The sequence below is a fragment of the Octodon degus genome, unplaced genomic scaffold (assembly GCF_000260255.1).
Source record: "Octodon degus isolate 3935 unplaced genomic scaffold, OctDeg1.0 scaffold00138, whole genome shotgun sequence".
Classification (NCBI taxonomy): Eukaryota; Metazoa; Chordata; class Mammalia; order Rodentia; family Octodontidae; genus Octodon; species Octodon degus.
This window is the reverse complement of record NW_004524714.1, coordinates 2,471,350-2,484,541: the sequence shown is the minus strand read 5'-3', so window position 1 is coordinate 2,484,541 and position 13,192 is coordinate 2,471,350. Positions and strand designations below refer to the sequence as shown.

General features: G+C 49.8%; 1 protein-coding gene across 3 annotated transcripts in view; it reads left to right on the top strand.

Moving 5' to 3' along the window:
• Stxbp1 (syntaxin binding protein 1) overlaps nt 1–11,518 on the top strand; it is a 61,649-nt gene extending 50,131 nt beyond the window's left edge. The window contains exons 15-19 of one of the 3 annotated variants that reach the window (XM_023701624.1): nt 321–422; nt 2,054–2,139; nt 3,619–3,773; nt 5,208–5,332; nt 11,242–11,287. In XM_023701624.1, coding sequence (XP_023557392.1) covers nt 321–422; nt 2,054–2,139; nt 3,619–3,773; nt 5,208–5,317 — 453 coding nt within the window. In that variant the 3' untranslated portion in view covers nt 5,318–5,332; nt 11,242–11,287. Of the gene's footprint in view, nt 1–320; nt 423–2,053; nt 2,140–3,618; nt 3,774–5,207; nt 5,333–11,241 lie in introns of all 3 variants that reach the window. The other 2 variants (XM_004641548.2, XM_004641549.2) reach the window with 2 other exon arrangements.
• Nucleotides 11,519–13,192: the final 1,674 nt, after the last annotated feature.

Sequence of the window (13,192 nt, the reverse complement as noted above, 5' to 3'; positions counted from 1 at the left end):
TTTTTTTTTTTTTTTTTGTGGAACATGGGATTGAACTCAGGCCCTTGCACTTGCCAGGGAAGTGCTTACTTATTCCACTGAGCCAACTCCCTGGCCCCAATTTTTGTCATCTTTCATGAATTTAAAGAACCTGATTTACTCCAGCCCTAAAAGGAGTATATTTTATGCTATTCTGGGGAAAACCTTCCCTCTTACTACTCTTTGCCAATGCTGACTTTGAAGGAGTCCTCTAGAGAATTCCCAGGGGCCAACGGAGGCCACATAGGCACAGGTGACCCCTGCGCAGAATCTGATGTCATTGCCTGTGTGCTTGCCTCCAGTCCACATTGCGCCGTAGGAGCAAGCCAGAGCGGAAGGAGCGCATCAGTGAGCAGACCTACCAGCTCTCACGGTGGACCCCAATCATCAAGGATATCATGGAGGTCAGTGGCAGGGTGTGGCATCAGGGAGCCAGGTGCTTCCAACCTCACTTGCTCTTAGAGGCCATGACACCTGTGGTCTCATTTCCATGATGGAACAAGTGCCCCTTATTCTAAGGGCTCATAGAGAGCCAAGATGTAGCCCCCAGTAGTCATTCATTTGCTGCTTTTGTCTTGGGACATGTGGCTATGTGCATTAGGCCCTCAGATGGTACAGTGTCCAAAGGAGCCAGGCCCATGGCAGCATCTCAGAGGTCACATGAGCAAGGTGTCAGTTGTAGAAGGCTTTTCACAAGGTGTTGTATCCTGGCCTGCCACTCCTTCCATTCTCTCTGAGCACCCCCACCAGAAGACCAGGCCTCTGTTCTCTGTTTAAACAAGTCCCTTGCCTGGAATGTTTTCACTCTTTCCTGAATTCTGCTTTCCCTACAGAGTGCCCATTGGCCACCCCACTTTTCCGATCACCAGTGCAGTGAGACCTCCTCCCCTGAAACAGTGTTGAGTGCCCTTACGTGCATGTGTGCTGCTTATGGTGGAGGGGCATCTTACGCAGTGGTCCTGTCTTCTTCATTGCCTGTCATCTGGCATGGAGCCTTGCACATAGCAGGTGCCCCACATCTGCTGACCATAGGATGATAAAGACGGTGGCATCACAGTGGCTCTGTGGTATTCCTGCCATGTCCCAGCCTCTTTCTTGGTATTAGGAAGCATCTGCATAGTCCTGCACTGCCAGATATATGGGGTTCACCTCAAGATAACCTCAACTTCCACACTTGGCAGGCAAGCAAAACTAGCATCCAGGGAAGAAAAGGACTTGCCTAAGATCCCTTAGTTTGTAATGCCCTGAGGTTCCTGCTGAATCATATGTTAAAATAAACATTTTAAATATATAGGATATGTCAATTTACTATCTTTTTTTTTTTTTTTTTTTTTTTTTTGCGGAACCGGGGATTGAACTCAGGCCCTTGCACTTGCCAGGGAAGCACTTATTCCACTGAGCCATCTCCCAGGCCCCCAGTTTCCTATTTTTAAAGCACACAATCCAAAAGGATAGGTGGAGGGAAACATGCAGAGACCAATTTTATGTCTGCTCAGTAGAATGGAGCCAGCCTCTGTGTCTCCTTCCCTCCTTTGTTCTCTGCCCCATGCCTTGCTAGGCTCCCAAGAACATGTGTAAGCATCACATAGTGGCTCTTGGAAGGAATTTGGGTTTCCAGGCAGCAGGCCTGGCTGGAACCTAGCTGCCAGACAATCGGCTCTCAAAAGGCTGCAGGAGCGACTCTGCCCCTGCCAGTTTCTACCAGGCTGGTGGCAAATATCAGGAATTCAGTGGGCAGAATACATGTGTAACTTCAGATAGGTTATTTTTATAAGAAAAAATTAAAAGAGAAACACAGAAAACTTAATTTATTTTTTATACTTGTAAAGAGTAGACTTAGTGACTCTAGGCAGCGGAACAGCCAGTTGTGCAGCGTGTGGCCTATGTAAGCAGTAGGCTGGGCCTTTGCAGTGGTGAGAGAGCTCAGGTTGTTACAAACCTGACTCAGTGTTGCTGCCTCCCTCGTTCCTAGCATCATCTTGCTTGGGTTCCCTTTTCATGTAGGTGGCAGGCCTGACCTCTGTCTTCTCTGCAGGATACTATCGAGGACAAGCTTGATACCAAGCACTACCCGTATATCTCCACCCGCTCCTCTGCTTCCTTTAGCACTACTGCCGTCAGGTGGGTACACAAGGGCGAGCAGGGAGATGGGGTCTGGTTGGGTGGCAGCTGCATGGTTGTCTTTTGTGACCCACTTACTCCCCACCACAGCCGCATGCAGCCAGGTCCCTGCCACAGGCACACAGCTTTGCCCCCTGGCCTCCTTCCTCATTCCTTCCTTCACAGACTCTGCTTCAGCCACACCACCCTCTTGCCAGGCCCACTTTTGCCTTAGGTCCTTTGCACTGTGTTTCCCTTTGCCTGAAATGCACCGGAAGTATCTGCACAGCCTACCACTTCCCTGCCTCGGGTCTTTAACCAAGTGTTACCTCTGCTTCTCCCTTACTACCCTGTTGAAGTCCTGGCACGCTGTTCACAGTGCCTGTTTGTCATAGCCTCAGCGTGGAAACAGCGCCAATATAAGTAGCCAAAATGCCAGGTTCCATACACAGCTCCTGAGAAGAGTTGGGGCTGAGCACATGAGCAGGGGACAACAAAGCTAGTGCCGCAAGAGGGTGACCACTGGCACCAGTGACTGTAGTTGCCAGGGTGACCATCTAGGAAGCATAATCCTTGGTCTCCCTTTCTCTGCTTTTCTGTTTTCTCTTTCTTTCTTTCCATCTTCAGTTTTAGCCTTTCTGGGCCAGAGGCCTGTGGTGGCATCTGTGCACTGGCATCCCCTCTGACTGCGGCATAGGTGAAATGTTCATTGCCAAGCTTGGAATAAAAGACAGGATCCCAAGCAGGGCCACAGCCAGGCTGGTGGAGGCAGCAGAGACAGAGCTGTAGATGCATCGAGGTTGGGAAGCTGGGATGCCGTCCTGAGTTCCAGATGAGACTTGGCTTCCATTCGTTTTTCCTGTCTTCCCAACCTGGACACGACCCCTTTCTCCATGCTCTGAGGGAGTTGCAAAGACTTAGGGAGCCCCTGCACTGCAAAGTGACTCACTTGTGCTTTTTGAGAGGTAGCCTGGCAGTGGTGCCTGACCTGGCATTGTCCTCTGTCTGTCCCCAGAATACAAGCGTGCTGAGCTCCCCTCCATCACAGCACGGACCAAACCTGCTTCTCTTACTCACCTACTCTCTGAACTTCAGCCTCCTGGCAGGCAGGGGCTATCTTTCCCTGAGAACCCAGTACTGGGAGACCCAACCTGCCTGAGCCCTTCAGGGGACCAGTGAGGACCCTGGCCTGTCCTCACAGTTCAGTGCCCCAGGCCAGCTCAGGACAGTACGCGATCCGGAGTAGACACTTGAATGAGCACAGTGCCAGGAAAGCCGCTGAATGTGATCCATCCAATGCCAGAGTTGGCTGAATCTGTCTCTTGCCTGCATGCTTCTAGAAAGTAACAAGGTCACAGCACAGGTACTCACATGGCTTGGAATTCAGCCAACCCCAAGCATCTGATCTATTTTGGGTCCAGTTACGGCATAGACAGCCACTGTGGTATGAAGAATGCTCTAGGTACAGATGAACATGACTCTCCTATTCTCTCTTCTCAGCGCCCGCTATGGGCATTGGCACAAGAACAAGGCCCCAGGGGAGTACCGCAGTGGCCCCCGCCTCATTATTTTCATCCTTGGGGGCGTGAGTCTGAATGAGATGCGCTGCGCTTATGAAGTGACTCAAGCCAACGGCAAGTGGGAGGTGCTGATAGGTGAGTCCCACATGCCTTCCAGAGGAAGGAGCTGCCTCATTGCTCAGACTCCATTCCATGCTTTGGTGTTGCATTCTGTCGTAGGTTCTCCAGTGCCCCAGTGAAACCCAGTCCTAGATACCAAGGTAGCAGAAACTAAGGGGCAAAGGGTTTCCATCTCTTGTTTGACCTTGCTAAAAGGCGGTGCTGAGTTATAAAGTACCTGATCGAAGACTCAGTCTAAAACCTGTTACCTGTCACTGTGGGGTCACCTCAACCAAGTGACTTATCCTCTCCAAGAAGCCATTCCTTTTACCCAACAAAATCAGTTTTATAACACCCACTTGCAACCTTGATCTAGGCCTGAGTTGAGAGCTGCAAGGTTCCCAGCACTGGGCCCATGCACTGGTGCTCCTCAGATAGCAGGTCGTCCTTAAGGTCCTCCTCTGCCCACCAGCTGGAGCTGGACAGTGTGTGAGGCGATAGTGCCCTTGACCTACCAGCCTCAATGCCACACTCCATTAGGGCTCCCCCAGCAAGTTCTCACCTTTTCTAGTCAACAAGAAGCTGTGGCCTCTGTGGGAACATTCTTATGCTGGGGAAAGCGTGAGGCGGGACCTTACTGTCCTCTGGAAAGGATGTACTGTGCTTTCCCCCCACACCCCCAGTCTCCTCTCTGCAGCCCAAGGATGGCCTCACAGGCCATTTACATGTGAACTGCTACAGGGAAGTCCTGCCCCCTACCCACAGGTGCCTACTACTGGCCATGACCCAGGCACAGTCATCACCTCAATAAGTGCTAGGTTTTATGCCTCATTTGGAGTAGCCAAGTCACAGCATTCACTGAAGCTGTCCAAGGGTGCAGGCTCCATAGACAATCACATGGCTGGCCTCTGCTGGCTCCAAAAGACGGACATGCAGCCATGAGCACTTCTCCGAGCTGCCATCCAACAGGAACAGTACACTTCCCTTCCCAGGCCCTCAGGCTTTTCCTGTCTTAATTGCCAGTTCACCCTGTACCTGTTCTCCTTTTCGTGGAATAGGCCCAAATGGTGCAGCTCTGGTTTCTGCTTGCGTATGTGTTGCATGAACATGTTGAATAATTTTAAGCTCAAACACAGCTTTCTGGACAAAAGCTGTCACACCCAGGCTTTGGCTATAAATCTTAATCTTCCCATTTGGGTCTGCCTTGAGGTTCCTTGGTGGGAGGTGGAAACCCGGGGGTAAAAAGTTGCCCATGCAGGTTCATGGAGGGGCCTCGCACAGATAGCTGGTGTCCAGTGTGGCCTCATCTGCTTTGAGCACACCTGCTGCTTGCTGCTTGTGTGCATGCATGCCTGCCTGTGAGTCCTGCTTCCTCACGCCCCATTGGCTGCAGACAACGTAGGCCTAAATTGGCATGTTCCTGTGACCTACCTTTGTTCAAGCAGTCAGCTGGCCTCTGTTCTCCCACAGGTTCTACTCATATTCTTACTCCCACCAAATTTCTCATGGACCTGAGACACCCCGACTTCAGGGAGTCCTCTAGGGTATCTTTTGAGGATCAGGCTCCAACAATGGAGTGAGAGCAAAAGAAAAAAGTAAAAGCAGCTTATTACAGAAAAGAAACTCTTCCACTCTGAAGGGTTTTCTTTGATTATTCCGTCACTCTTTTTTTCTTTATTTTTCCCTTTGGTTTCTTTTTTTTTTTCTTTTTTTTTTTTTTAATTTTCTTTTAATGAGAAAATGCTTGCAGTTCTTAACACCGATTGAAAATGTGTCCAGTGCTGCCTTCATACCCGTCCTGACCCCCTCTGGACTCTGACCTGCCAGCTCACTCATACCTTGGGCATGTATGGAGGTCACTGAGCTAAACCAGGGCAGTAGAATGGAGCCTTATGAACAGTGCTCAGAGGTCTGGAAGTTGAGGGGTGTGCTGAGGGCTCCCATAGGGAATTACGTGTCCTGGTGGTAGCATGGTACAGGAGCTTGAGAGTGAAGCCATGTGGATACGGCAGCATCCAAGGAGATGCCCATGGTTACCCGGGTGAGGAAGGCTTGGAGGGGAGTGGAGAAAAGGCCCAACTCAGTGGTGGATGGATGAATACCTTCATCACAGGCACTTTCCCAAGAGACAGGTGTTAAGGGTGACTGGCACAAGTCCCCATGGGCTTAATGGACTCCAGTCTTCAATGAGAAGACTGAGCAGCATGTAGCCCAATGCTTTTGTCCAATGTTGCTTTCCAGAAACTGGCATGTTGTAGTTACCAGCTTTCTTAAGAACCAGCATTTAGGGGCCAGGGAGATGGCTCAGTAGAATAAGCTCTTCCTTGGCAAGCGCAAGGACCTGAATTCAGTCCCTGGTTGTGCCAAAAAAAAAAAAAGAACCAGCTTTTATTTTCATTCTCCTGTGAGTCCAGCAGCAGTCCAGTGACCACCCACTCTCCCTCTGAAGTCTCTGGGTGAGGTCTGAAGCCTTTCAGGGAAATCTATTCTTGATGCTCTGTGCATTATGAAAATATCCTCTCTCCCACCAAGCTTGGTACCCAGAAACCCCTTGGCTATTTGGTAAATGATCCAAAATGTGTTTTTCTTCATCCTCATTCCTTCATCTCCCTTCATCCTTCGCAAGTGTTAACACCTCCTATAATGTGTTTTAAGTGGCTGGCTGATCTGTTAAAGCATAAGTCCTCAGCTTTGTTACATAGTCCATGATGAGGCCTCCTTTGTGCACCGAAACTTGGATACACCACTTAGGATGAACCCTGAAAATACCACTTACCCTGAGCTGAGACATGGACCAGTGAGCCACAGAGCCTGAGTCACCTATAAGCAGTTGGAAGAAACCTGGGCACAGGGCCAGGAAGACTGGACTTCAGCCCTGCTGCTCCATGACAGAAGTCACTTCTGAAGTAGGATTGGTGCACCCTGAGGCTTCTTGGTACTCACACAGTGTAACTCAGTAACATGCTTCAAGCCACGCAGACCCCCACACGCTGTCTTTCTGAGGAATTGCAGGAGAAGGTTCTAGCGGAACCTTGACTGAATTACATCAGAAGCTTGCTCCTTTCTATAAAGAAAGTAGTCCTGCATCTGCCCTTAGCTCCTCCTCTCTTCTAGTCTGGCAAAGGAATGGCATGCTCCAAGATGGCCATGAGCCAGAAAGGAGCTGGTAGTGACCCCAGGTCTTGGCCCCCATCCTGCCTGGGCTCACCTTCCTCTAGAAAGCATGGCCAATGGGCGGGAAATAGAAGCAGTTATCTTTTAAAAACCATTCCCTAGGGGCTGGGGATATAGCTCAGCAGCATAAGTGCCTGCCTGGCAAGCACAAAGTCCTGAGTTCAATCCCTGGTATGTAAAAAATTTTAAAATGTAAAAATCATTCCCTAGAAGCATCTTGTCAGGTGTTAGTCAGAGACATGTAGTTCTGAGCACATTTGGCAGATAGGTGGGCAGCATCTGCTGCATGATGTGTTGAAGACCCTCGAGAACTTGCCAGCTGCAGTGACAACAGGCCATTTGCAAGATCCAGAGGAATCACAGACCTGCACCCCAAGGATCCTGCTGGCATTAATGCTTGGGGTCCCTGCTTCCAAAGAAGCCTCTCCTTTGTAGGATTTCCCTTGTTTTCTATTTGATCCGCTGGGGTTCTGCTGTTGTCAAGACAGAGAAAGCACAAATTCTGGTTGTGCACTAAGTTCTCGCCTCTAAAATAGTTGAGTGACAACGTTATGTTTTACAGGGTTCAATTAGGACACTGAAGCCCAGAGCCCTGGTGTCAGTGAGCCAGAGAGCAGATTTCAGACTGACTCATGGCTGAGGATTTAGGTTGGTGGTAGAAAACTTGGCCTAGCATGTTGGAGGCCCTGGGTTCAATTCCCAGCATCAAGGGGAAAAATTATGACAGCCCCAGGTGTCCAGAGGGCCTAAGTTTTCTCCTTGAATATCAGTTCTGTGGCAGTGTATCTTTAAAAGATGAATCTTCCTGCTCAACAGTGATTGTCCCCAGCAGACATTCTGCATGGGTGACAATGCCTTGCTTTGTCTTCCCAGTACCTCCCTCTCTCCTCACTGAGACACCACCCCCAGGTCTGGATCTCAGGTAGACAGTGTAGACAGGTGAATTATGCAGATTCTACCACCCCTTGTTCTGCTGACCGCCCATAAGCCCTCTGACTCGTCATGAAGTGACACCTTCTGAGTGTCTAACTCTGTGGTTGATTTGAACCAACAGAACCAATTATGAGATAGGTTAGCTGAAGAGGCTGTCAGGAACAAATCAAAAAACTAGAGTGTGGATTAGATCTACTGTGCTGCACAAAGCACTTGGGAGAAAGTGCTTTGGGTTGGGAGGACAGGGGTTGGTTTTGGGGGGTTCTCTTTTTTGAGACAGGGTCTTACTGTATTTTTTAGGCTGCCCCTGAATGCAGCAATCCTCCTGCCTCAGCCTCCCAAGTACTGGGATTACAGGTGTGCGCCACAATGCCCAGCCTTTTTTGTTTTTTTGAGATAGGGTCTCCCTTACATAGTTTTGTCTTCCCAGTGCCTCCTTCTCCCCTCACTGAGACAGCACCCCCAGGTCTGGATCTCAGGTGGACATTGTGGACAGGTGAAGTACAGATTCCACCAGCCCTTGTTCTGCTGACGGCCCATGAGCCCTCTGACTTGTCATGAAGTGACACCTTCTGAGTGTCTAACTCTGTGGTTGGACATACAGTTAAGGCTTGCTGTGAACTCCCTTAGTGTAGCCCAGGCTGGCTTTGAACTCACAGCGATCCTCTTGTCACAGCCTCCCTTGTGCTGGGATAACCTTGCCTGTTGTGCCTTTTCCTTTTCCATGTTTTTGCTTTATCCCAGAATGGGGGAGGTACGTTTCCTTCTCAGTAGGACTCAGATTTGGAGTCATGTTCAGAGCCCAGCTGCTTTAAGCATCACTTCATCTCCTCTCTCCCAGGAAGCCCCCAAGAGCCCAGAATTTGGAGGACAGACATTCCTCTGTGCAGCCAGCTGCCCCAAGCACGCACACCTCAACTCCGGCCTGCCCTCTTTGTGCCCGTGGGGGGAGGAGCGGCCCGACCACCACACCCCCGAGGCTGCTGCTCATCAAGCCTGCCTCCCCCCTGCCCCTGGGGTCTCCAAGGGTCTGTAGGTCTGTGTGAGCCTTGCTGGGTGATTGGCCATCTTTTGTCCAGCTGACGTCAGTGTAGAGGAAGGATTTTGTCCTGTTGGAGCCTGTTGTGTTGCTCACGGCTTCAAACCCTTGACCGTGCCTGCTGTGTTCCATCACCATCTGGTTGTGTGACGTCAGCCGGCAGAGCTGAGGAAACCACCTGCCACTTCTCTCTGGAAGGCTGCTGTGGTTACCACGTGTAGGTCCAACATGAGAACATCTGTAAAATGTGCCTTGTGGACTGCACTCTTTTTACAGCGTTTATGATAGAGGAAAGCTCACTCAGCACTATTGAAATGATACAAACTATATGTCAAAAATTAGCTTTGAGGCGATTTAATTTAATACTAACTAGTCTAGTCCCTTTAAAGAGACAAGGTAGGGGCGCCGGGGAGATAGCTCAGTGGAGTAAGTGCTTGCCTGGCAAGTACAAGGTCCTGAGTTTGATCCCTGATACCACCAAAAAGAAAAAGAAAAAGAAAGAGACAAGGTAAGAGAAGGCCCAGAAATGTACCTCGTTGTCATCAAGACTGTGTCCTAAAATTATTTCTCAATCAAGACAGGGAACTTCAGATGGTCTGTAATCAGATAATAACCAAAAATTCTAGACTATGGATTCTTCAGCCACTCCCAACTGCTGAATTTATGTGTCAGCAGGACCAGAGAAACCCCTTGGGATTTGGAGTTATCCTCAAAATTGGGTCTGCCTTCTTGTTTCCTGGGACGCAGCTGCCTAGCAGGGGAGCAGTATGTCCAGGACAGTTTTCTGTGGCAGGTGTGCTGCCTGTTGCCTTTAGAGAAGCCCAGCTACCTGCCTAGCCTGTATGCAGAGACCTTCCCCATGTTAAGACACACAGACTGCGTTGATTTGAGGTCTGGAAGGCCACATTCTGGGAGGGGTTCATGTTTCAGAGCTTCTTTCTTGTATATGTCTTTTAACCTCATTTGTCCAGCAGCCTTTGACTTCTACAAGGACTTGTGGGAAGATCGATAAGTTAGGGGTGCTTTAAAAACACCCAGGGACACATTCCTGGAACCTGCGCCACATCTGCTTAGGAGCTGTGGAGACTGCAGGATCATGAGTTAGCTTGAGGAGCAGGGCACGGACAGGCTGTGTCCTCGGGGCTTCCACTCAGTGTCTGTGGGAAGTAACCAGAGGCCGGCTCCTGACTCAGAGTAGTGAGCAGGGCCAGGGCTGGAGTTGCAGAGGGTGGGGCGTTGGCAGATGCCTCTCAAAATGGACAGGATATAACCTGTTTTCTGTTGGTCTGGAGGGACCAAGAAGGTCCTTGTGCCAGCAGACCTGGTCAGCTGAGCGAGCAGTGGGCAGAGGCATAGGGGTCCTGGTGTGGAGTCACGCCCAACATGCCAGCCAAAGCTTTCTTCTGCCTGCCTTGGAGGGAAATCTGGCATCTGGGGTTTCTGCTCCTCTATTCCCACGAAGGCCTATCCCTCCCCAGGTCTCCAGGCAGGCACATTTTCAAGCACGGATCACTTTTGTTTAGTTCTTCCTTCCCTCCAGGGTCTTTCTTTGATGTCCACTGCTGCATGTGTGCAGGCCTCATGTTCACATACCACCAGTCACTTCGTTTCTGTTTGATTGAGTCCATGTCCAAATCACACAATCCATGCATCATTTTTTACTGCACTTACTAGATTTCTCTCTCTCCTTTTGAAAGAGGCCTTCATTTTTTAATTTTTTTTATTTTTTACTTTTGCACTAGAAGTCTCTCTGATTCCATTAGCTTAAACTTTGGCAAGCATTTCTAATCTTACAATGCACGGTCTCTGCAAGGTAAGGCCTCAGGTCCCCACCCTTCCCCTCTCACACCTGAGGTCCCCCGCCACGGCAGGACCAGTCAGCTGGCTCCCCAAGGTCAGTGGCTTCCCCAGGGGCTTTGCCCACCCATGTCCTCCCTGCCAGGTACCATCCTTCCCACACATGGCCCCCTACCAGCCCCTGCCCTATCCACCTGTCTCCCCTGGCCATACTCTGAAATTCTCTCCCTGGCTTCACCTTGAGCTCAGAGAATGAGAAAAGCAGCTGCCCCATCACCAGGCAGATGTGCTGGGCTCTGATAGAGAGGTGGCGATGGCTTGTTCTTCGATGTAGCCTGGGACTGTGCCTGAGCCAGATGATGTGTTGTTTAACCACAGTCCCCAAACATCTCCCAGGCCTATTGTGGCAGGGCCCAGACCCCATCCCCAAGGACCTCTCTGCTTCCCCTGGACCTGTACCAGGGTGGGGGAGGGCATGGCACAGATCTGGGAGTGGAGAAGCTGAAAAAGGAAAAGCGCTTAAAGCCAGAACAGACACACTGTCTTCTCTCCCTCCTCCAGGATCCACGCATATTCTCACCCCACAGAAACTGCTGGACACGCTGAAGAAACTGAATAAAACAGATGAAGAAATAAGCAGTTAAAAAATAAGCCACCCCTCCAAACCACAACCCGCTCCCCACAGTGCTCCGCAGCTCCCTAGCGCGATGCCTTGGTTACTTTGCTGCCTCCCAGACCTGCACGCCCTGGCCGGCTCTGTCGCGCTGCGTTCTCGTGTTTCATGATGCCCTCTTCTCGTTTGAAACAAAAGAGAATAATGCATTGTGTTTTTTAAAAAGAGTATCTTATATATGTATCCTGTAAGGAGAGTTCATGTGCAAGCGCTGTGCTGTGGAAGTCTATGAGCTCTGGAACGAATGGACTCCTGCCCGTTATTTATGATTCTGTGACCTTGTACATAGCCCCAGCAACATGTGCGAATTGCTTGAGTATGGAAAGATAGAAGTTTGAGTGTAATTATGATCCTGTTTTGGGTTGTTTCTGTTCTCATTGGGATTCATAGACTTATCTGTGTTCTCAAAAGTATTTCACACTGAGGATGAGTCTGTTCTCTTCACTCCAGTTCCTCCCTTGGTGCCTGTTCTCATCCAGATCAGCTGAGAAGTGACAGTCAGGGGTCAAACACATTGTGAGGTTACTCATGCCCCTGACAGTATGGCTGTGGGTGGGGCTGGGCTTGTTCACATAGCCAGGCTGGGTATTGGCTGGCGGCTTCACAGCTTGCCCTGCCCTCCCTGACCTGTGTCTGCAGAGTCACAATCCTGAGGGAAGTCCTCCAGTCTGAGTCAGCACGGCCAGATGCGTGAGAGCAGTCCTCATCTCCTCTGGGGAATAGTTAGGCCCACTTGACTAGACCCTTTCTTCCCCTGGCAGCTTCTTTTCATGAGCAGGGTCAGCCTGGGTAGGGCTTGAGCGTCAAGAAGGTCCTGGGTAGGGGACGCTTTTCTGGAGGAAGGCATGGACCTGAAGAACAGAGCCCCTCTCTCCTCTTATCGGATTGAAGCTGAGCCTGTCCCCACCTTGTAAGCAACATTTATTAGATCATCCTGTTTAAGATACCTATGATTCTTTACTTTGTGTATTGTGCAGTCATATGTCATCGTGGTTGTAAGAGAAAATGATCATTTTATTCTCTGTATAAAAATGTAGCTGTAAAGCAGAAATTAAAGAAACATGCTGGAAGGATGTCTCCTCATCCTCAGGACTCAGCAGTTCCCCAGTGCCCGGGAGTGAGCACACCGCTTATTCTGCTGCTGTTGTCGCAAAATATGACAGTGGAAGTCACAAAAATGTCCCCGCCCAGCCCCCGCCTTCCTTTCCCTCCCGCAGACTGTGTGTATCTTACTGTGTCTCGTGATGTTGCAAACGTGGTGTATGCTAGTTCAGCGCAGCCTCCGCCTTCCTTTGACACTGTTCCTCGCCCACCCTGTTAGATGCATCGTGGCGTTCTCTTCTGCTTTGAAATCTCCCTCTGCACTCAGATTAGTTTTCAGGTCTCCTTCTGGTCACCCTCTCCCCTTATGAGATCTTATTTCCTTAGGACAGAACCGTAGGGCCTTGCCTTGGTTTGTTTTTTACCGTCGCTGCTTGTTTTGTCCCTTCCCTCTGACAAACGATGCTCATGCTTCAGGATTTTGTTTGTCAAACATGTTGGTTTTCCTTTCTCTGTTATTTATATAAAAATAATTTATCAAAAGGATATTTTAAAAAAGCTAGTCTGTCTTGAAACTTGTTTACCTTTAAATGATCAGAATCTCAGTGTTTGAAAGTATTGAAGCACAAACATGTACCATCTCTGTACCATTCTGTACTAAAGCACTCAAGTCTAATAAATAAAGAAATCAGCGCCCACTCATGTCCAGGGCAACTGCCAGGTTGGTTTTACTGCGGGGAGTGGGAAAAAAAGCCCTTTACAATCCCCCCTGCAGAGGAGGCCAGCCGCCCCCAGAGG